Source organism: Canis aureus, chromosome 16 (genome assembly GCF_053574225.1).
Source record: "Canis aureus isolate CA01 chromosome 16, VMU_Caureus_v.1.0, whole genome shotgun sequence".
Lineage (NCBI taxonomy): Eukaryota > Metazoa > Chordata > Mammalia > Carnivora > Canidae > Canis > Canis aureus.
This window is the reverse complement of record NC_135626.1, coordinates 9,118,374-9,141,158: the sequence shown is the minus strand read 5'-3', so window position 1 is coordinate 9,141,158 and position 22,785 is coordinate 9,118,374. Positions and strand designations below refer to the sequence as shown.

Below are 22,785 nucleotides of genomic sequence, written 5' to 3'. Positions count from 1 at the left end.
CACCACTAAAAAGTGCATTATGATAATTATCATCAGATGAATAGTTAGTGAAAGTAGATTTGAAGGTGTTTCCCTATCAAAAAGAAAATAAAATTTGTGCCCACCCAGGGACACACACACAAAAAAAGAAGGAAAGAAAGATCACATGTCTGGATTCAAGTAGAGTGACAGTGGCTAGGGATTTTGCATAAGAAAGTACAAACTAAGTGTTTTACAATTCTTAGCTGAAAGCATAAACTTACATTTGTTTTTGATCGTAAGAATCTGTAGCATGTGTCACATCTTCCCTAGTATTCTTTGGATATAAAAGTACCAAGGGGCACCTGGCTGGCTCAGTCGGTGGAGCATGTGACTCGATCTTGGGGTTATGAGTTTGAGCCCCACGTTGGGCATAGAACTTAAAATTCTTAAAAAAAAAAAAAAAAAAAAAGAACAAGATTTAGAGTAATCAAAGCTGGGAAGAGTCAGATGTATATCCTCATCACCAGATTGCAGCCCTAATAAACCAGTGGGGGTCAGGGAGAACAGGTTATATATAGCAGCTGGTAACAGTATTAGTATTTTTAAGCTGAGATTTTTCTCTTGAATGTATTTGTTAGCCTTCCCAATAGAGCTGAATAAATATAGTTGAACTTAATCCATATTTCCATTAGTTGTTTATTCATTTAAATAAAAAATTATGTGGAAAGGTTTTTATTAAAATTAATCTGAGCCCGAGATTAATCTTCTCAAATTTAAGGATGAAGTCTGTATTTGCATATATTGTGGCAAGTTTGCTGCTCATCACCTTGTTCTGTAGGCCATTGAATTAATTGTAGTTGGGACGCCTGGGTGGCTCAGCGGTTGAGCGTCTGCCTTCGGCTCAGGGCTGATCCTGGAGTTCGGGGATTGAGTCCCACATCGGGCTCCCTGAATGGAACCTGCTTCTCTCTCTGCCTGTGTCTCTGTGTCTCTCATGAAAAAATAAAATCTTAAAAAGAAAAAAAAGAATTAATTGTACTTGTCAGTTTCCCTCAGTTGATGGCTGAGAGGAAAGGTATATATATGACCATGCTCTCACGGTGCTCGTGGGAGCGCCAGTTGCCACCGTCTCCCTGAAGCTTCCACACGTAAGCTTGGGGGTCCAAGTCTGTGGTTGAACAAATGCATGGGGATGAACCAGCAGGCTCATAGAATCTCTGATAATAACACTGGTTTATTAGCTTGGACGTTAGAGGGACTTGCACTGTCTGGTGCCAATGATGGTATCTGTGTGGCAGGGATAGACCGAGGTAGTCTTCCTATTGTGCAGGCAGAGTGCTCCTCATTTTCACAGCATTGTTGTTGGTACAAGCTATTGTAAAAGAAAGAATATTATATACTTAAAAACAGAAAAATATATGTTCAAGCTGAGTTTTGACCCTAGTTTAACTCAGATAATTGCTTCACAACTATCTCTACGCATTCTGATACCTGCCTACATACATCTGCTGTAAGAATTGTAATTTGCTTTGACCAAATCAAGCCTGAATTTATTTTTCCTAGTGTGCTAAAATCCTGTTCTGAGCTTAGACTGTAGAGCAGAGCAGCATTCTCTCGAGGGGTTTCTGCCATTCTCTAGACTTGAGGTTTCCCCTCAGCACTTGCCTAAATATCTTTGCATAATAAATGGTGGACATTTTATAGTAAAAATAGGCCTATCATAATTGAATTTCTATGTAGCTAAATATCGATTAACCTTTCTTTGTTGTCTTAGGTTCAAGGACGCCCACAAAAAACACAGAGCATCATCATCTTAGAGTCCCATGTTATCTGCTGCACATTGAGCACGAGTGGTGGTTTACTGCTTGAGTCTGCTTTTCGTGGGCAAGGGGGTGTCCCCTTCAGTTGTGTCATTGTCGATGAGGTCAGTAGGTAGTTGGCCGTATGACTTGGATGGTACTGTGAGAGCGAGTCTGGGGGAACCATGCTCCTCCCAAGATAGGGAGAGCAGAGGCCTTTGCAACTAGCTTTTACCTGCTGTCATGTATGTGTAGTCTCTGAGGTTGAAACATGCTGCTGATGGCCCCCCACAGTTAAAATGGCTTTTCCAGAATTGGGATTATAGTCTTAAGGATGCCTGATTATTCCCAGCAGATCCTTCCCAAGAAGTATCTCGCTTCTGCTTGGAATAGCTCTGGTTCCCTTTTGAAGCAGTTTTAATATAACTTTGGACAGCCCCAAGCCACAATATTTTTAGTTAACATCCTTTATTCGTAGTTCATTCACTGAGCAGACATTTGTTGGGCACTAGCCGTTTGCCAGAATGTAGAGCCAGAAGAGAAAAGACACGGAAAATGAGATACAGAGGATCAATCCAAGATCCAGTTTCACCAAAACCAAAGAACAGAAAGCTTGGAAGTGATAAAATAATTGAAGAAAATGTCATAGAAGGAAAGCTTGAGTCTTGCAGATGATGAGGCCTACAGGGAACGAGGAAGAAAGGGGGTGGCAGATAGAGAGGGACACACAGCCCCGCAGTTCACTTGGGCATGTGCCCAGCAGGAACAAAGAACAGAGCTTGGGGCATTACACTCCTTCCTGCTCATGGCTGGTTCCCAAGTGGTCATGGCACCCAAGTGGTGCTGACTTAATGGCACAAGTGCGGTGGTTCTTTCTGATTGTTTAGAGTGTTTCTGTTGTTGCTATTTTATTTTCTAACTAAAAAAAAGTCCTTATTTTTTTTTATCATTTTTCTCATTTCTCATTTTTAAGTTATTTTAATCACTTGGTGCTCATCATGACAAATACACTCAGAAATCCTTATTTTTGATACTCAAGGCAGGAGGAGAAAATGTGATACTTGTCTGAATGTTCCAACTTTTGTAAATTAGATAAAGTGTACATGGATAAAGAAACAGCAAAGATGATTAAGAATACTTTCTCATTCTATACTTTTTTCCTAAGGCCGGTCAGTCTTGTGAGGTTGAGACTCTGACTCCGCTCATCCATCGTTGTAACAAGCTCATCCTCGTAGGAGATCCTAAACAGCTCCCTCCCACCGTCATTTCTATGGTAAGTTAGTTTCACATTCATACCACTTTAAAGTAGAAGAGCCTTTTTTGTTCTTGTGTTTGGAGGAGGCTTTTCTTGGATCATCACCTCTTACTTGGAGGGAAAGGTAGGGAATGGCTAAGAAAAGAGAACCACTGTTTGAATTTTAATAGTAAAGGTCTGTGAAAATGTCCCTTTGTTCCTGATTGTGCTTATGTGCATGTGTGACCTGAGCAGTGTGAGCGTCAGGGACCAGAAGATGAGAACGACCATGTTCCGTGTGTGTGTGTTGGGCTTTTTCTTTGGGAAAGGCAGCATGTGATTTAAATTTTAAGGGCTGTATCCAGTCCATTTTAGTAACACAAACACCAAAACAGTAATAAAAAATTTACGTTTCCTAACCTCCTGATTTATATTTAAATGTATGCAAATTTGAGGAAAACATTTTAAAGAGTACTTTAAATGTACTTTTAGAGTACATTTCCAGTTTTAGAGTTCTGTGTCTTGTCGTAGAAGAAGAAAAAAAAAAAAACGCCTTGCCTCTCCCATCCTCTGGAAGTGCAGCTTCAGGAAAAGAAAAGGAGCAATGAGCCCCGCATGTGGGAAGGACCAGCCAGCATCTCTGCTGTGGCCTGCTCCTCTCTGTTATCTCACAGGCTCTTAGAGGCTCATTGAAATGCATACCAGAATGGGACTTAGTAGTTGTTTTGGGTAATCTGAATAGGTGTAGACCATGGCTCCGAATTTAATAATAGTTGTATATTTCACTAATACATACAGAATAATGGATGCATTAACAACCAGAGGACAGATCATTTAACAGCATTTCTGTTCAGTTTGGGAATGAAAGCAAGTGGGTATTGTTGTCATTACTGTGTTTTGACTTCAGTTACTGAAAATGATTGTGTGGTCCCTCACATCTGAGCACACGTGTGTGATTGTGCTGGGGCGTTGTCCTAGAAGCACACTTGTCTCTGAGTGGAGAGCTGTGTCAGTAGGGAAAAGCTGCAGGTGATTTTGTTCATGGAAAATAATGAAGAACCAACTCTGTATTGCATTTTTTATTTTAATAAAAAGTAAATAACACAGCATTTCACAAATTTACTGATTTCTCCCAGGACCTCAGCATGTACTGAAAAGGGATTGTTGATGGACCCCAACTTTACTGCCTTCTTTGGTGATTGATAAAAGCAGCAAAAATGAGAAAAATCTGTTTGGGCTTTTTATTTTTACTACAGAAGCAATATAGGCTTATGAGAAAAATTTAGAAAACAGTTACAGAGTTAATTTTCTCAACATGCTTTTCTGTCTACCTGTTTCTAAGGAGAATTACTGTGAACAGTTCAGTGAGTATTTTAACAGATTTTGCTGGGCATGTCTTTGTTTATTTATTTATTTCTCTCAGTATTCATTGAGTGCCAAGCCTAATTCAAGTACTGTTTTAGGTGCTGATGTTAAGAAGGTGAGGAAAACAGGAAAAATCCTTGCCCTTATGGAGTTTGCATCTATGGGGTAACAGAAGTAAATAAGTCACTAAGTTATGGTATATCAGGTGGCTGTAAGACTTGTGTGTGGTTGTTGTAAGACTTGTGTGTGGTTGTATATATATGTAAGGTTTGCTTTAAAGGGAGCAGAAGCATTCTGTACCAAGTTGTCTTTTTTCCAGTCGGTAAATAGATCAGGAATATCCTTCCTTGACAGAAACATAGGAATCTGTGTTATTCTGTAGGATAAACTCAGTTTTTTTCTACAAGTGGAACTATACCCTTTTCTTTTCCTCAAGAGAGAAGATTCAAAATAGGTTTTAGCTAACTTATGAACAGATCAACTTCTGAGGATGTAGATAAAATTGTTGAACGTCTACTAATAATACTTTTTTTTACTTACACAAACCTCTTTAAAATCACATATAGAAACAACCTATGATTTAGGAAGTAATGCCTTTTTCCCCCGCTCACTCATTATTTGTGAAATAGGTTTTTCAAACTTCACACGTGTCTTGCAGCATCACGTGTGAAGAGCGCATATCCATTGTCTTAGGGCATTTTTCAGTGCACATTTGCTTCTAGATTATTTAAGACCGTAATACTTTTTGAATATTTGTATGATGTTGACATTGAAAAATATATCCCTGGGTACAGCTTAAAACTGTCTCCTCATTTGTCTTTTAGGTCACTGATTTTTCAGATCAACTCATTAATGGGTTTATGAAATCAACTTAGTAATTACTGTCAGTTGTCTGTCCCGCCCACTGGAAATTCTGTGGCACTTGATCTCATTCACCTTAGCAGTCTCAGCACCCCAAATTTTAGGTGCTCAATGTATATTGGATGGATGGATGAATGAGGAGATTGGTCTTTTAAAAAGGCTTGTGTGTGGGCAGTCTGGGTGGCTCAGCTGTTTAGCACCGCCTTCAGCCCAGGGCGTGATCCAGGAGACCCAGGATCAAGTCCTGCGTCAGGCTTCCTGCATGGAGTCTGTTTCTCCCTCTGCCTGTGTCTCTGCCTCTCTCTCTCTCTCTCTCTCTCTCTCTCTCTGCATCTCTCATGAATAAATAAACAAAACCTTAAAAAATAAAAATAAAAAGTCTTGTGTACAATGACAGCCAATATTTCCATTTGTGAGAGAATACCTTAGAAATAATTGTTAAAATCTGTATTGCAGTTGTTTCTTTTATCATTGGTTCTTTTAGGTGACCTCTGTTAGTATTAAAATAGCTTTGCTTATGGCCATTACAAGGTCACATCTTTTCCTTTTTCTTTTCCTTTTTTTCCTTCCTTCTTTAAAGGAAGTAGGTGCCATGCTCAACATGAGGCTTGAACTCACAACCCTGAGATCAAGGGTTGCATGCTCTACCAACTGAGCCAGCCAAGCCCCCCAGATCACATGATCAGAATGTGGGTTTTGTAAATAAACTTGTATAGTCATGCTACATGGCTTTTCAAGGCCTGAAGTCAGAAACATCTTGATCTGAATCTGTGGTTGTTGGTCATCTTATGTTGCTGTTTTCACTTAAACCTTAAACCTCGCTGTTTACATATTAGAGCTCAGTCACTGTTTTTATAATAGTGGGAAAAGTATAGACAGATGCTTGGAAATTGTTATTCTGTCCCTTTGCAGAAAGCACAGGAATATGGCTATGACCAATCAATGATGGCACGCTTCTACAAGCTGCTAGAAGACAATGTGGAGCACAATATGATCGGCAGGCTGCCTGTTTTACAGTTGACTGTTCAGTACAGGATGCATCCAGACATATGTCTCTTCCCCTCTAATTATGTTTATAACAGAAGCTTGAAAACAAATAGGTGAGTTCCATTCATTGCTCATTAGCTTATTTGATTTGTAGGCTTAGGTGCTTGGGAAGAATAGTTATTTTACTGTGTTCTTATGTTTTGTCATAAAAAGCATAAATCAAAGGTTTAATAATTTTTCCTAATTACAAAAGCCATGTTGATTTTAGCAAATGTAGATAAAAAAGAAGAGAACATTGCCCTTATTTATGCTACCCAGAAATAATCACTGGTAACATCTTGGTATATCTATTTCCAGTCCTTGTACTATGCATATCTTTTTTTACTTTTTCACTTTCTAAATTTTTGAAAAAAAGCATCACACCATACTCTGCATAGTACAGATCTTTTTTGACTTAACGGTGGAGTTATGTCCCACTAAACGTATCATAAGTCAGAATTGCATTTAATACACCTAAGCTACCAAACATAGTCTCGTCTACTCAGATGTGCTCAGAACACTTATATTAGCCTACAGTTAGGCAAAAATCATTTAATACAAAGCCTATTTTGTAATAAAGTGTTGGGTATCTTGTATAATTTATTGAGTACTGTACTGTTGGTGACAGAACAGTTGTCAGCGTAGAGGTTGGTTGCCATTGTGACTGTGGGGCTGACTGGGAGTAGTAGCTCTCTGCTGCCCAGCATCTCGTGAGAGGATGGTACTGCGTGTTGCTAGTCCTGGGCAAGATCCAAATTCAAAATTCCAAGTACAGTTTCCACCAAAATGTATATTGCCTTTGTACCATAGTAAAGTTGAAAAATTGTTAAGTCCCCTAAGTTGGGGACTGTCTTGCTTTTTTCTCACTTAACTATATCGGGAGTGACATTTTAATTGCAGTTATCTTTAATTACAGGGAGATCACTCTCCCTCACCTAGAACAGAAATAAAATTTGTTTTTTACCTTTCGCTAAAACACATTTTGGTCAAATAAAGTATTTCTTATTCCCAACTCCCTCCCTAACAAAAAATTAGTAAGAAAAAGAAAACATTTTCTTATAACTTATCTTCTGAATGGTGGCTGCTTTTTTGTAGACAGACTGAAACCAATCGGTGTTCATCAGACTGGCCATTTCAACCTTACCTGGTGTTTGATGTCGGAGACGGTTCAGAAAGACGGGATAATGAGTATGTTCTCCTCTCTCTAATCCCTGGTGATAGTCCCACAGTTATTTTTGTTCATATTTACACGGAAAACATTTTTTCTACATCTCTCTGCCCAATGCTAGTGCACATTCTTCTGTACCTAGGCTACTAGCTTTTCCTTTTTTTTTATTGCAAATTATTAATCTCTTTCTCTGTACAATTCGGCCTTTTAGTTCTTCTTAACTGTATAACGAGAATCGTAATCCCTAGCATGGTAAGCACTTGAGTAAGTACATGCTAAGATCACAGCTGTGAGTAAGACAGACATGGCCCCAGTGCATGGCTTTTGTGATCTAAGAGGCGAGACAGACATACCTGGGTAATCATCAAGCTATCACCAAGAAAATTACTTATTCCAGCTGGGGTAAGCGGTGTGAGTCTCAGTATAGATCCATTTGAATTAAGGTGGGAGACAGAGGGGGCAGTACCTGATGTGTGGGATTGTGATTAAGGTAACACATGCAGGTGGTCTGTGAAGGACAGAAAGGAGTTGTGACTGCTAATAGGAGAAACTGCAGAGGAGTCAGGGCTTCTCGGGAGAAAACAAAGGAGTAACAGTTTGGAGGCAGCATTTGTTAACATAGGTCCTCACATTAGCACAGGGAAATACAGATGTCACCTCTTTGCTGAGAGTGCTGTAGGACAGGTGGCATCCTCAGTAAGAATTAGGTATTAGGTGAGCTACCCAGGTGGGGGGAGAGGACATTAGGGATACAGAATGAAGCAGTTGCCATAGAGCATCGTGGGGGTCACAGAGGAGCATTGACATGAGAGGTGACTAAAGAAGGTAAATTAGACTTCAGGGATGGAAGAGATAGTTGGCTAGGGGGCTTTTTTGTGGAGTGAGTCGCAAGTTAAGATTGTATTTGAGGCTGTTAAAGTTGCCTCAGGTGTGGTGCATGTTGCTCTTAAAGCAGCAGGGAAGGGAGGGGGTGCATGTAGTTTGGGAGATGAGCTGGGAGTGCAGGAGGTGGCCAGTGGGGAGGCCAGTAAGGATGCAACCCCGCTGTGAGATTCCACGCTGTTCACCTCTAGGGGCTGCGGCACAATCTGTGTGGACAGCACTCCTTTGGCCGCACAGCACAGCTGGTGCTGGGGATGAAGGACGATCATACAGCTAAAGCACTTTTCTCAGTGTGTGGAAGATAGTTCTTAGTGTTAGCTCTTTATTATTCATATCTTTGTTATCATAAATACCTTCTGTTCTTTCTGTTGCTAATAACCCTGTTACAACAGGGATCAGTGAGTAAACTTCAGTTGATTTCAGAGCCTTTTGTTTCTTACAACTCCCTGTTTCACTGAGTGGTTATAGGTCTTCAAGTTTAGGACATTAATGGTCATTGTACCAGCTTCTTTGAGCACAGATGACTGAATAAAGGTGAAACCTCCCTGCCTGCTCTTGCTGTAACGGAAACAAAGTAGCACAGAAGCTAGCAGTTGGGCTGCTACTAGTTTTGATGTGTTTGTTTGTTTGTTTTTTCATCTTATTTAGCTCATATGTAAATGTTCAAGAAATAAAACTGGTAATGGAAATAATTAAACTTATTAAAGACAAAAGAAGGGATGTTACTTTCCGGAACATTGGCATAATAACCCATTACAAGGCTCAGAAGACGATGATTCAGAAGGATTTGGACAAAGAGTTTGATAGAAAAGGGTGAGGCATCTATATTTTTACAGATATTTCCAGTATTTCTGTTGAATTAAAAAAGAAGAAAGAGGGGATAAAAGGAAATCTAACTCTAGGAAATGGTCTTAGTCGGTGGTAGTATAGCAGGAGGAGACTCAAGGCTCTGGTCATGCTGGGTAGGGAACGCTCACACTCCCAGCCCCACAGACCAGCCTTGGACAGAGTACCTCCTGCTGGTCGCAGTGTCCTCACCACCGCCATTGGTCATGGAGCCAACTGAGAAACCCTCCAGGCCTTTTCCTTCAGTGCCAGGGCTGGTTAATCTGAATTCTCATCTAGTAAGATTTGCGAAGTAACACTTTCACTTAGAATAAAGTGTTTTAATCCTTTCCGTGCCTTTATGTATAGGGTGAAGATGATGTTTTTTTACTCGTCAACAATAAATTAAAGATTAATTATTGGAAATCCATTAACTCAAAAATTTCTTAACATAGGAACATACAAAGCTACCAAAATTGGCTCTAGAAAAAATAGAAAATTTGAACAAGGCCTGTAAAAAAATACAGAGATGGGAGTTAGTAATCAAACACTTCCCAGCAAAGGAAAACCCAGGACTAGCCTTCACTGGTGAATTCTACCAAACATTAAGATAAGAATTAACACTAATCCTTCTCAGACTCTTCCAAAAAAATAGAAGAGGAGGGAAGACTTTCTAACTCCTTTCATGGGCCAATATTACTGTACCAGAGCCACAGAAACACATCACAAGAAGAGAAAAACTACAGGCCCATATTATGATTATGGATGTAAAAATCCTCAACAGAATAATGGGAACTGAATTCAGCAGCATATTAAAAGGATTATATACCAAGACCTTAGTGGAATTATCTGGAATACAAGGTTGGTTCAGCATACAGAAATCAATGTGACGCACCATATTAATAGAATAAAGGGAGAAAACCCACATGATCGTCTGAGTAGATATAAAAAGAGCATTGGACTAAATCCGACACCCTTTCTTGATAAAAACACTCAACAGACTAGGAATAGAAAGGAACTTCCTCAACCTAATAAAAGGGATCTATGAAAAACCCACAGCTAACATCATACTTGATGGTGAGACAGAGTGCTGCCCCCCTCCCAGGATCAGGAAGGACACCTGCTCCCACCACTTCTGTGCAGCACTGTATCAGAGGTTCTAAGCAGAATAATTGAGCAAGAAAAAGAAATTAAAGGCATCCATATTATAAAGAAGTAAAACTCCATATTATAAAAGAAATAAAACCATCTTTTTTCATAGTTAGCAGGACCTTAGAGATAGAAAACCCTAAAGAATCCACATAAACTATTCTAATGAGTTCAGCCAACTTGTAGGATGCAAGATGAGTATACAAAAATTAGTTGCATTTGTACAGTAACGACGAGCAATCTGAAAAGGAAATCTTAATTCTGTATATAATGGAATCAAAAAGAACAAAATAGGAAAAAACGTGAAGAAGTATAAAACTTAAACATTAAAAAGTACGAAACATTGTTGAAGGAAGTTAAAGAATACCAAGGTAAATGGAAAGACAGTCTTATGTCTGTGGATCAGAAGACTTCATGCTGTTGAGGGGGCAGTACTCCCCCAGAGTGATCTACAGATTCAGTGACTGTCACAGTCCAGCTGCCTCTTTTATAGAAATGGACAGTCTTAACTTAAAATTCACATGGAAATGCAAGATACCCCAAATATCTTGAAAAAATATTGTTAGAGGGTTCGCCCTTTCCTATTTCCAAACTTACCGCAAAGCTGGTTATCAGAACTGATACTGTCCTAAGGATAGACCTGTAGACCAGTAGAATAGAATTGGGATTTCAGAAATAAACCTATTCACTTAGCCAGTTGATTTTCAACAAGGGTGCCAAGGCCATTCAATCAGTAAATAATAGTCTTTATATAAATGGTGCTGGGCCAACTAGATCTCCACATGCAAGAGAATTTTTTTTTTTTTTGATAGTACGCTAGTGGGGGTATGAGAGGGGCGGGCCAAGGGAGAGGGAGAATCTTGAGCAGGCTCTGTGCCCAGTGCTGAGCATGGGGCTCTACCTCACCACTGGGACATCATGACCTGAGCCTAAATCAAGAGTCGGACACTTAACTGACTGAGCCACCCAGGCACTGTGAGAATAAATTTTGATTCTTGTTTCACACCATATAGAGTATAATGAACTCAAAAGTATATCAGAACACTGAATTTAAGAGTTAAAATTACAAAGCTCGAAACAAAGGTATACATCTGTGTGACCTCATTAGACCATAATTTTTCAGCGTAACACCCAAGCACAGGTTACCAAGGAAAAAATAGGTAAATTAGGCTTCCTAAAAATTAGAAATTTGTGTATGTCCAAGTACACCATCAAAAAAGGGTGAAGACAGCCTCCAGAATGGGAAACTATATGTCTAGTTCCTAACTTATCATGGTTTGACTTAGAATTTTTCATCTTTACGATGGTGTGAAAATAGTACACCTTCAGGAGAAGCTATACTTCAAATTTTGAATCTGGCTCTTTTCCCGCGCTGGTGATACAGCACGAGCCTCTCTTGCGATGCTGGTCCATCAGCAGCTGCAGTTCCCAGTCAGCCCCTCAGTCACCAGGGTAAACGACCAGGATGACAACCATTCTGTACCTCTTCCAGTGTAGTAAATAAATTCTATGAAGTGGCCATCGCTTTATTATAAGGGGTTTTGTATTAGATTATTCTGCCCAACTGTAGGCTGATAGAAGTGTTCAGAGCCTGTTGGGAAGTAGGCCAAGCTAAACTACAGTGTTTATCAGTGGGTTAAGTGTAGTAAATTACATTTTTGACTTAGGATATTTTTCACTTCTGATGGGTTATTGGAATATAACCCCATCCCAAGTCCGGGAAAATCTGTACCTGCAAATCATGTATCTGATGAGTCCTCTGGATCATATAAAGAACTCAACTCAATAATAAAAAGTTGAATAATTTTAATAGGCAAATGATTTGAGTATCATTTCTTAAAAGGTTGTAAACAAAACGGTCAAGTACATGAAAAGACATTCCACATCATTTGTCATTAGGGAGAGGCAAATGAAAACCACAGTAGGGTCCCATTTCACCCACCTAAATGACTAGAAAACATTAACAATAACAAGTTTGGGCAAGGATGTTGGGAAGTTGGAACCCTAACAGACTCCTGGTGAGAATGTAAAATGGCAGATCACTGTGGAGAACAGTTTGGCAGTTCCTCAAAAAGTGAAACATAGGGGCTGAGTGGCTCTGTCGGTTACTTGTCCTCTTGATTTCAGCTTGGGTGGTGATCTCAGGGTTGTGGGATCGAGCCTCAAGTTGGGTTCCATGCTGGACATGGAGCCTTTATGAGAGTCTCTCCCTCTGCCTCTCCTACCATTCATGTGCAGGAGCTCACGCGGGCACTCTCTCTTTTTCTCTCTCTCTCTCAAAAAAAAAAGTGAAGCATAGAATTCCCATACAACCCAGCAGTTTCGCTCCTAGATTCATACCTGAAAGAACTGAAAAAAATGTTAGCACGAAAGCATGTAGTAAACATTCATGGCAACATTGTCCATAATGGACAAAAGGGGGAAACAACCCAGATGTCCGTCAGTTGTAAATGGATAAATAAGTCATGGGGAATCTACAAATATTCAGTGCTAGAGGGGATGCAGTGCTGTTACACGCTATGGCAGGGATGGACCGTGAATATGTTCTAGGTGAAAGAAGCCAAGCAGGAAAGGCCTACATGTTATGATTCCATTTATATGAAATTTCCAGACAGAAAGTAGATTGATGCGTGGTTGCCTGGCCTGGAGAGAGGGAAGAATCGAGATTAACTGCTAATAGGCACAAGTGAAGGAAATGTTGAAGTACATAGTGGTGATGGTTATACAACATAGTGAATATACTAAAAACCATGGAATGCTGTACTTGAAAGTGGTGAATTTTGTTACATGAATTGTATGTTGATAAAAGATACCATGAAAAACTGAAAAGTGCTACTATATAAATCTGCATATTTAATAATTAACTTATTCCAATAAGCATATTTGTCTTTTGTAAATAGGCCAGCAGAAGTAGATACCGTGGATGGGTTCCAGGGCCGGCAGAAGGATTGTGTTATTGTTACATGTGTCAGAGCAAATGCCATGCAGGGCTCAATTGGGTGAGTGTCATTGGCTTTTTACTTGTCTGTAATCTCGAGTCAGATCTGTTTTTGATCACTGTTGGAGAATACCACGATTTGTTATATTTTCCTTTATAAAAACTTGGATAACACCATGAGAGTCTCCTTTTTCATTTGTGAAGTTGATGCCCTGTCAGATCTGTTTCTCTGGGACCTGGTATGTAACCTGCATCCAGGGACAGTCCGTTCTTTTACTTCTGAGTGACCTGACCCCTGGCTCAGGGGCAGTTTGCAGGGGGCCTGTTCTCTCCATGATCTGTCACAGAGTGGCTTTTCATCTTCTCTGTGTTTTTGTGCTTTGGCTAAGTTTGTAAACCTTAATAACTACTGTCAGTTTACTCACTAATGATGCCAAGAACACTATAATGAATGGCAGAAATACCCCCTGAGTCTCGGAACCCTGAGACTCTTGCGTGAGCTGTCTTTTACTGCTGCTGAGCAGCAGGTAAAATTTACAGGTTTTAAGTATGTTTACTTGCTCTTAAAGAAAATAGTTCTGTGAGTTACCTCTGCCCTGTTTGGAGCAAGTCTGCATAGACCAATGGAGGCGTGGGATCTCTGGAGCGTCCTGTGGATTGGAAAAGTTACTTTTTCCATACAGCAGTTCTGTTATTTCTGAGCTCTCCTCAGATCTGTTGGTGCATTTTTCTGTTTCTGCTCCGGCCCCACAACCTTTTTCTGATCCTCAAATATATTTCAATTAAGAGTAACTGATCTAGGAACATATTTTTAGGATGTTTGTAAAGCTTAAGAATGACAGTGTTAAAATTCCCAGCATCTCATCCAAGTCAGAATAGGAAATTGACGGACAGGTGCATCACTTTGAAGGAAAGCTCCAGGCCTTTTGTTTGCTGTTTTTAATGGGAATTGCTTTTTTGTGCTGGGAACTCTGTTGGAAAGAGGGAGACAATGATGTACCGTTAAAGAAGGAGAAGGAGCCAAGGAAATCTGTCTGAAGTAGTGTCTGGGTCTCACCTGCACTTAATATATTAAGTCATTCTGCAGAAAGAAGGAACTTTTTTTTTTTTTTTTTTTTTTTTTTTGCTTAGATTTCTGGCAAGTTTGCAGAGACTGAATGTCACCATCACACGAGCCAAGTACAGTCTCTTCATCCTCGGACATTTAAGGACCCTGATGGTAGGTGCATTCTCGGGATCAGAGTACTCCAAAGTTTGCCCATTGTTACTGATGCTGGGTTTATGTTTTTATTTTCCATCAAAATGGAATTGATTACAGGATTACAAAATCATGAACTTTGTTCCCCTTGGTTGTCCTGTCTCTCAGCAGTGCCTGCCTGGGAGCTTTTACACGTGTAAACCTGTAACCCTTTTCCCATCCAAGGCCAAGTATCCACAACAGGTTCTCAAGATGACTTTTTTTTTTTTATGTCTCCATCATAGAATTATTGAGATAAATAAACCATGCATGTAAAGTACTAGACCAATTGTTGGCTCTTAGCACTCAGCTATGTGGCCCAGCTTAATGCCAGTAGAGGGAGTTTGCAAGAGGAAGCTTGGATCTTCTTTTCTGTTTGGGCACTTAAAGCAGTACTGTTTGCTCTGTGTCAGTTGGCAGGAGGGAAGCCGTGTCAGAGCTCCTCTAGCATAGATGGCAAGTTTCCACCAGTAAGAGAGAGTGTGGCCTCATTCACTGGCATCACAGCTCTTAAAGCAGATGTTTGCTGCTTGCCTCATTAGGGGTCAGGACCCTGAATTCTTCTAATTTCTGTATTTCGCAAAACCATTGGTTTATCTTAGGACAGGAAGCTAGCACATGAGATTTTTTTCACTTTTCCCCTTATTTCCTGGTTAGTACCACCAGAGGGCATTCAAATACAGTCTTTCTCATTTAGTTCTTTTTTTTTTTTTTTTTTTTTTTTATGATAGGCACACAGTGAGAGAGAGAGAGAGGCAGAGACACAGGCAGAGGGAGAAGCAGGTTCCATGCACCGGGAGCCCGACCTGGGATTCGATCCCGGGTCTCCAGGATTGCACCCTGGGCCAAAGGCAGGCGCTAAACCACTGAGCCACCGGGGCTGCCCCCATACCGCCTATTTTTAAGTTGATACTGAAAATTTATTATTGTAAGTTGAAGTATTGCTAAAGATTTTGTTTTGAATGTATTATAAATGTTGATGTAAAATAAAACTAAAATTATTACAGATAAATCATTTACCTCAATCTTAAATCCAGTGGGACAGATAGCAATATGAGTCATTTTGTTCTTTGAAATTGAATTTCCATTTGTACTTGCTTGGGATAAAATTCAGGAAGATACATATTTAAAAGCCTTCCTGAAATCTCACTATATATATTACCTTTCTCTACCACAAAAATTTATATACAAATTGAAAGTTAAAAAAATATATATTTTTATTTTATAAGTATTTTGGGGAAGCTTTGTGAACAGTACACAGAACTTCTCTGCTTTTTCTACAGCTTCCTATGAACCTATACTTACCTCAAAAGAATAGACTTTTTATAGAATTGTTTTTCCTGGGATCATAAGGATCTAAGTGTTAAAAAATGATTTCTTATCAACTGGTTAATCTATAAGAATTATTATTTTTACACAGTTGAGTTTTGGTAATGTTTTAACCTGAAAGGTAAAATGTTAGAGCTGCATGTCTCCTAGTGACACCCTGATTGAAGGAGCCTTCATAAGCACCCCTCTCTTGACTGCCCCCTCTCTTCGGCTCTTCTGCATGTGCCTGGAGTGGTCAGCATTGGGGTGGACGAGCTGGGACCATGAAGGATGGAGTCGGGCGGGAGAGTCCCAAGAGCATGCAGGGAGCTGGGGTGTCTTCACAGGAGCCACTGGTGAAGAAGGACACAGAAGAAGTAGAAAAGGAAAACTTTCAATTTACTACCTGGTCTTTCCAACTGACTTCTGTGGTCCTTGGAGCTTTCTTATTTATTTATTTATTATTTATTTATTTATTTTATTTATTTATTTATTTATTTATTTTTAAAAGTAGTATGGTTTCCCTTATGGAAGTAGAATCAACAGGGAAAGCACTTGGTTTGCTTTGAGAAATCAAGAGGAGTTGCCCCTTCTCAAAACTGTTTTTGTGATCCTAGGATCAGATTAAATACCAAGTTGAGGTGTTGTCAACTTGGCAAAAAATAGGGCCCTCTGCTTTATGTCCTATCTGTGTTTCAGACTCAGGGTGAGGATCTCTAGACTAGTGCTCCAAAGTGAGGAAGGGCTTTGAGCCCTGGGGCCTGCCCAGTGCACGCTGGTCCCATACACGTGAGTGTGTACAAGACTTCCTTTAGCCCTCACAGAATCTCAGCTCGTCAGATTCTAGAAGCCATTATGATAAGAATCATGATTTTCATGGACTACTATTAAACTGTGACACTTTATCTTCACTTAGAGTTTTTGTATTAAAAGAATTCTTTTAGATTTGTTTCAACAAGACAGACTTTTATCCTCTCATCCTTGTTCATTCATAAAAGAGAAAATACAAAAAAATAGGCTTTCTGAAAGGATGTCACTTCCCGAGTCTTGCACTACAGGATCAGTTCCCAGGTCACAATCACGTGTGGGCTTGTTCCTGCACAGACTGTCCCCTCTGTGTGGTCAAGAGGGTTGGGGACTCCGCACTTCCTAAGGGTGCCTTGCCATGGTCTTTAGGATTCTCTTCCAACTCCTGGTCTCCATTCTCCCAAGTGTTAGCACTCGTACTTTCTTTTTCTTCTTTTTTTTTAAAAAGATTTATTTATTCAGAGAGAGCGAGAGAGAAGCAGAGACACAGGCAAAGGGAGAAGCAGGCTCCATGCAGAAAGCCTGACGTGGGACTCGATCCCGGGTCTCCAGGATCACACCCCGGGCTGCAGGCGGCGCTAAACCGCTGCGCCACCGGGGCTGCCCGCACTTGTACTTTCTTATCAGAAGGTATCAGTGGATAAGTTTTCATGCAAGAGCTGGGACTTCTTTTCTTTTTTCTTTTCTCTTTTCTTTTCTTTTCTTTTCTTTTCTTTTCTTTTCTTTTCTTTTCTTTTCTTTTCTTTTCTTTCTGATTTATTTATTCATGAGAATACACAGAGAGGAGAGAGAGAGGCAGAGACACAGGCAGAGGGAGAAGCAGGTTCCACACAGGGAGCCCGATGTGAGACTCGATCCTGGGACTCCAGGATCACGCCCTGGGCTGAAGGTGGTGCTAAACCGCTGAGCCACCCGGACTGCCCTCATTCTTTCTTTAAATGGTTTATTGATTAAAAGTCAGGGACTTGTGGTTGGCTAGCCATGAATTCTTCAGGATTAGGTCCTTGGAAACTACCACCTGGCCAGGAGGTAACCCAAACTAAGAAATGATAAAATGTGAAAACAACGTGTATTTTAGCATCAGTTAAATAAGACATGCCCATTTTACAGATTAGGAAACCGGCTCAGAGAGGACGAGTTGACCAAGGACATGCAGCAAATATACTTGATTAAAAAATATTTTTTAAAAGATTTCATTTATTCATGAGAGACACAGAGAGAGGCAGAGATACAAGCAGAGGGAGAAGCAGGCTCACCATGTGGAACCAGATGGTGGGCCTTGATCCCAGGACCCCGGGATCACAACCTGAGCCGAAGGTAGACACTCAACCACTGAGTTATCCAGGCGTCCCAGTAGTTGAAATTTAAATAGCTGCTTGTGTCTGCTGGCAGCCCCTACAGTCTGCAGAACTGCTGGTTGGTTACCACATGGCATGAGTCATAAAGTAAAATGGTGCAAGTTTTTTCTTAAAGGTGATGACTGGTGCTCTTTCCTGCTAACGTGGCTTCATCGCTCTGTACTTGGACTTATTTTTCCTTTAATGGATTCTTGAGAATCTATTCATGAAGTATATTTCTTGTTACTCAGGAATGAAAACAAACTTCATGCTTCCCAAGCATGTGAGTGTCTTTGGTGTGTAATTATTTCTCTTTTTTCTATTTCAAGGAAAATCAGCACTGGAATCACCTGATTCAGGATGCACAGAAGCGGGGCGCCATCATCAAGACCTGTGACAAGAACTATAGGCACGATGCGGCGAAGATTCTGAAGCTGAAGCCTGTGCTGCAGAGAAGTCTGACTCACCCTCCTGCCATAGCCCCGGAGGCATCCAGACCCCAGGATGGCTTGCTCAGCGGCAAGCTAGACAGTGAGTTTGCCAAGACCTCTTTCACGTCTTCCCTGTATCACACGGCATCTGACTCCAAGGAATCTGCTGGGACTGTCACTACAAAGGACCCCGAAAGGCCTCCCATTCAGGACCGACTGCGGGACCCACGACTGCTTCGGAGGTTGGGCATGGACCCCGAGGCCAGAGGGACGTGCCTGCGGGAGCCGCAGCCCCTGAGCCCCCAGCATCTTGGAGCAACACCTCCCTCAGGAGAGCCAGGCTTCCCCATGAGTCACCAGGACCCAGGGGGTGTGCCCCAGGCCACCACCCAAGGAGCCACGCCAAACAACCACAGACCTCACGTGCAGGGCGAGCCTCCAGCGGCGGGCACAGATGTTCCCACAAGTAAGAGGAAAGGTGACTGGGAAGCAGGGCTGAGCCACAGAAGAGAGAGCAGGGCCTTCAGTGAAGGGGACCAGGAGAGCTGGAGCCCCAACAGCAAGCACTCGAGGAGGAACCTGGACTGGGACAGGAGAGGGCTCGAGAAGGATGACAGTGGCTCTAAGAAAAGAAAGCTTTTATAGTACAGCCTGGTGACACGGGCTGCAGCCACAGCAGCATGCAGACTTAGGTGACCAGTGAACGGGACTGTTCACATAAGATTATTTTGTTTTCCTTAAAGGAGTTGGTGTGCTGTTGGAAAAATGGAAAATGTATCCTAACACCTGTGCCTCTTGGTCATCTTCCATAGTTTCTGTCAGTTGTAAAAGCTTTCGAGGGCCTCTGTGTGTTGTAATGTCCATAAAGTGGGAGACTTGAGATGTTGGTCTCTTGTCCTTCTAAGATAAGGGCTCAGACTGGAGTGGATGTTGTAAAAGTTGAAATGTATATTTGTATAGCAAATAACAAAATTGTTTTAAAATTTAACCTAGTAGACCACTTTTCTTTCCCCTGCTTAAAATGTTAAATCATTTTCAACAGAACAAACTGTATATTTAAAAAAAAAAAAAGAGGAGGGCAGGGCAGGCCCTTTCAGACACTGTCAGGGCAGGACAGACCTCTTCAGAAGCCCAGGTCATCTGGAAGCAGCGGAGTTAATGCTGGTGGGTCAGGTGGCTCTGGTTCTTTTTAAGAAAACAAGTGGAGTCTCCTGGGGGAAACTTTGGGAAGCAGAGTCATGTTAGGTAAAGTTCTGCTGTTGTTGGAAATTTGCAGCTGAGTTTCCTTGGCACAAGATGTTTCATTTCTCTGATAAGTCCATCCACCTATTTCAGAAGCACATAGTTTTCTAGCTAAAATTCTTAGAATTTTAGAATTCAGAAATTCTTAGAATTTCTAGCTAAAATTCTTACTCTTCTTGGAATAGACAAATACAAAATGAAAGAATAATTCTTGACACATCACTCAGATGCCCCCAGCATATAGTGAGTGTCCTGTAACTGGTGGGTTATGGGTCCCGTGGTTACCGGGTGCTGGGTCAGCCCTGGAAGAACCCAATGCTTGTGTGCACAAGCTTGCTGCTGCCTGGAGAATCCAGTCCATTCTGTGGGGGAGCCTGGGGAGCTTCATGTTAGACCTCTCCCCAGGGGACTCCACTCACCGACCCGGCAGCTTGGGATCCAGGAGGGTAGGCCAGATAGAATACTGGAGGCAGGGGAGAAACACCTTTTTAAAAGAGAAAGGTGAAGGGAAGGGCAGATACTTGAAGTTGGGACTCCAGAAGAAGAGAGTTGACAGGTTTCCTGTGATCTTTGGAGACTGTTAACTGATGAAAAGACACCACTGTTGTAGGGTCACCTGGTTAGAGAGGGTTGTGCTCTGGAACAGGGTGCCATGGTGAGTTGATGTTGGAGTACCTGCACAAGGGGAGGCTCTCTCATTGCAAAGTCCAGTTTTCCAAACAGACATAAGAATATATGGTAGCGATATTTGCCACTTGTCAGAACTAGTGGTTGGTGGGGAATGCCATGCAGCCCATTAGCTAATTTGAGGAGGGAAACAGACCCCTGAAGGTTAGTGCACACCATTCAAACTTTTGCCACCTGTTCTTTAAGCAAAGAGGGCTTTGTGTCAGAAATTCTACTCAAGCCGATTGTTAAAAGCATTAAAACAATGTTTGCCAAAAGTTCAAACATTCTGCTTCTTCATTACCCACATCTTACCCCCACTGGGGTCCAGACGTCTGTTGACGTGGAGCGGAAGCTCTTGGCCCTCAGGGAGTACCTGCTCCCTGTTTGTAGAGTGCTGGTCCTTGGCTACACAGTGTAAGAAAGTGCAGGACGAGCCGCACCCTGTCCAGGTCCAGGGCTCTGTAAGCTTCCTGCTTGTGCCTTTGGCAAGAAATGTCACTGTAACGTTGAGTTGACCTCCTATTACTCTCTTGGCAAAGTGCTTGATTGAGCAGATTCTTGGTAGCAATTTAAAAGGTCTACAACTCTTTAGGCTGAGAAAGGAGGCGTGACAGCCACAGTTGGGGTCAGGAAGGTTCCCCCTCTGCTGGTGCAGCCCGGGAAGTAAGAAAGAAAGGTTCCCAGCCTGAAGACTTTGCTGCCACACCTGGGCCACATTCCTTCCCCCTTCCTGTTGAGCATGATCCCTCTTCTCACCACACCGTGTCCATGGGCTGGCTCCACACTCTCCTTGCCTGAGCAGGGGAGCATCTGCAGCCGGTGTCCTGGCAGCCTCTTCCCTGCAAACACATCCTATCTGACACTGCATTTGAAACCGTTTGTTATTCCAGTTGGTAAAAAAAAAAAAAAAACTGTTGGCATAAAACATTTCCTACATGCAACATGGCCTTTCTTGATGTGGCTGTCATAGCTGTGTTGTTGATTGGTAGTTAATCTTCTCACAGAGTGAAGAGTACAGCTGTTTGCTTCGTCCTAGCCACGGCGTTACAAGGAAGTGTCCTGTCTTCAGTTTCTGTTCTTTTCGACCTGAATATATTCTGCTTAAAAACTTGTTTTGCTTCTCTGTGTATAATTTTCCTTGGATTTATATGCATGGTTCTGTTTTCATATATTTCCAGGAGCAAATTTGATAAGTACATGTGAATAACCTCCTGTAAATGGATTTTATAACAAAAATGTACTATTTTCTAAAAGTAGTTGTGTAGATAATTCTTTGCTGCAGCTTTGACTCTACGTTTTTGGTTCACGGCTGGGATTTGGTAAACAGTAGCCCTCTTTAAAACCTCTTTAAAAACCTCCACTTAAGAGAAACTGGTGAAATTAAAAGTGGACACTGGAAAACTGACCTGAGTTAGGTGGGGTTCAGGGGCAGTGTGCTCCTGGTGCACTCAGCCTGCTGTTGGTGTGTCCTCTACAAAAAGCTGGAGGCCCGGATTGGCTTTATTCAAGTCTCTTCTCCAGTGCCCCCTCCTGGCCTCCTGTGAAACCTGCTCCATGATGTCACAAGGTGTGTCACAACAGCTGTGGTGGCCAGTCCTGTGTGGAGACTTGGCCCTGACCCAGAAGCCTGCTCACCTTTAGGCAGAGGCTGGGGAGGGTGATGGCCACAAGTGGGCCACACTGCTTATGAGCAGTAGCTCCAGAGCGTGGCATGGGACTACCGCGCTCCTGTGGGATGGCACCTGCTCATTCCAGAGTCGCGCACACAGGTCCCGGAGAGGGCCAAAAGACGGATGGGGGAAAGGGGGGCATCCTAAATTAGCCAAATGACCTGGTGAGAAACCAGGGTCCTGATGGCCATTTTGTCTGCAGAATTCATTACTGCAGCATCTGTAGTGGTGATTTTTAAAGTCCCTCCTGCTCAGCTCACCCACGCAGTCCCCACCACCTCCCAGGTTTCGCCATTCATTGTTTGAGGAATAAATAATTCAGGGAGGAAACCAAAATTTTGCTTCAGCTAACATAGAATTTACATGTTGTGCAGAGCCACAGCAGCACTTTCTGTGCACAAGGGACCCCTCCATCACCCTTAAGGGACCTGAGTTATTGTCGCCCAGTCCTACTGTTATGGAGGCATTGGCCACATCAAGTGGCATACACGGTGTCCACAGACAGATGGGGTGTCTGGAGTCCCGCAAGGCAGTCCCCGTGTGCCTTGCTGCCCGGCACTCCAGCTCGGCTGCGTTGGCTGACGCGATGGCCTTTGTATTTCAGACACATTCCTGCAAGAAGTGTTAATGTGCAGTTTTCAACCTGGGGACGCACTTCCGAGTCTCCTGGGGAGCTTTTGAAAAATTCTCCTGGGCTCTACCCAAGAATTTCTGATGTCATGGGTTTAGAGCCCAGCGCTTGCTGCCTTTTTTTTTTTTTTTCTTTCATTCTTTTTTATAAACTATCTTAAACTCACTCAGATAATTCCATTGAGCAGCCAGCCTTGAGGCCTGGCTCCTAGGGCTCGGGAAGAGAGAGGAGTAGCCCGAAGGCCC

The 22,785-nt window shown here is 41.9% G+C and overlaps 1 protein-coding gene and 1 long non-coding RNA gene across 15 annotated transcripts in view; one reads left to right on the top strand and one right to left on the bottom strand.

Moving 5' to 3' along the window:
• The window catches only part of SETX (senataxin), an 80,222-nt gene extending 59,701 nt beyond the window's left edge, over positions 1 to 20,521 (top strand). For 7 of the 13 annotated variants that reach the window (XM_077851177.1, XM_077851173.1, XM_077851175.1 and 4 more), the window contains 8 exons: positions 1,736 to 1,885; positions 2,926 to 3,033; positions 6,133 to 6,320; positions 7,342 to 7,434; positions 8,945 to 9,109; positions 13,171 to 13,269; positions 14,340 to 14,427; positions 18,227 to 20,521. In XM_077851177.1, the coding sequence (XP_077707303.1) occupies positions 1,736 to 1,885; positions 2,926 to 3,033; positions 6,133 to 6,320; positions 7,342 to 7,434; positions 8,945 to 9,109; positions 13,171 to 13,269; positions 14,340 to 14,427; positions 18,227 to 18,973 (1,638 nt within the window). In that variant the 3' untranslated portion in view covers positions 18,974 to 20,521. Of the gene's footprint in view, positions 1 to 1,735; positions 1,886 to 2,925; positions 3,034 to 6,132; positions 6,321 to 7,341; positions 7,435 to 8,944; positions 9,110 to 13,170; positions 13,270 to 14,339; positions 14,428 to 18,226 lie in introns of those variants that run through there. The other 6 variants (XM_077851179.1, XM_077851180.1, XR_013353937.1 and 3 more) reach the window with 6 other exon arrangements.
• LOC144285712 (uncharacterized) lies at positions 640 to 21,896 on the bottom strand. Of its 2 annotated transcripts, XR_013353947.1 has the most exons (3): positions 21,646 to 21,803; positions 1,108 to 1,333; positions 640 to 970 (listed from the first exon to the last, which is right to left on the bottom strand). It is a non-coding gene; the product is annotated as an uncharacterized LOC144285712 (long non-coding RNA). The 2 variants fall into 2 exon arrangements; XR_013353946.1 differs by having other exon boundaries at positions 640 to 1,333; positions 21,646 to 21,896.
• Between the last annotated feature and the right edge of the window lie 889 nt (positions 21,897 to 22,785).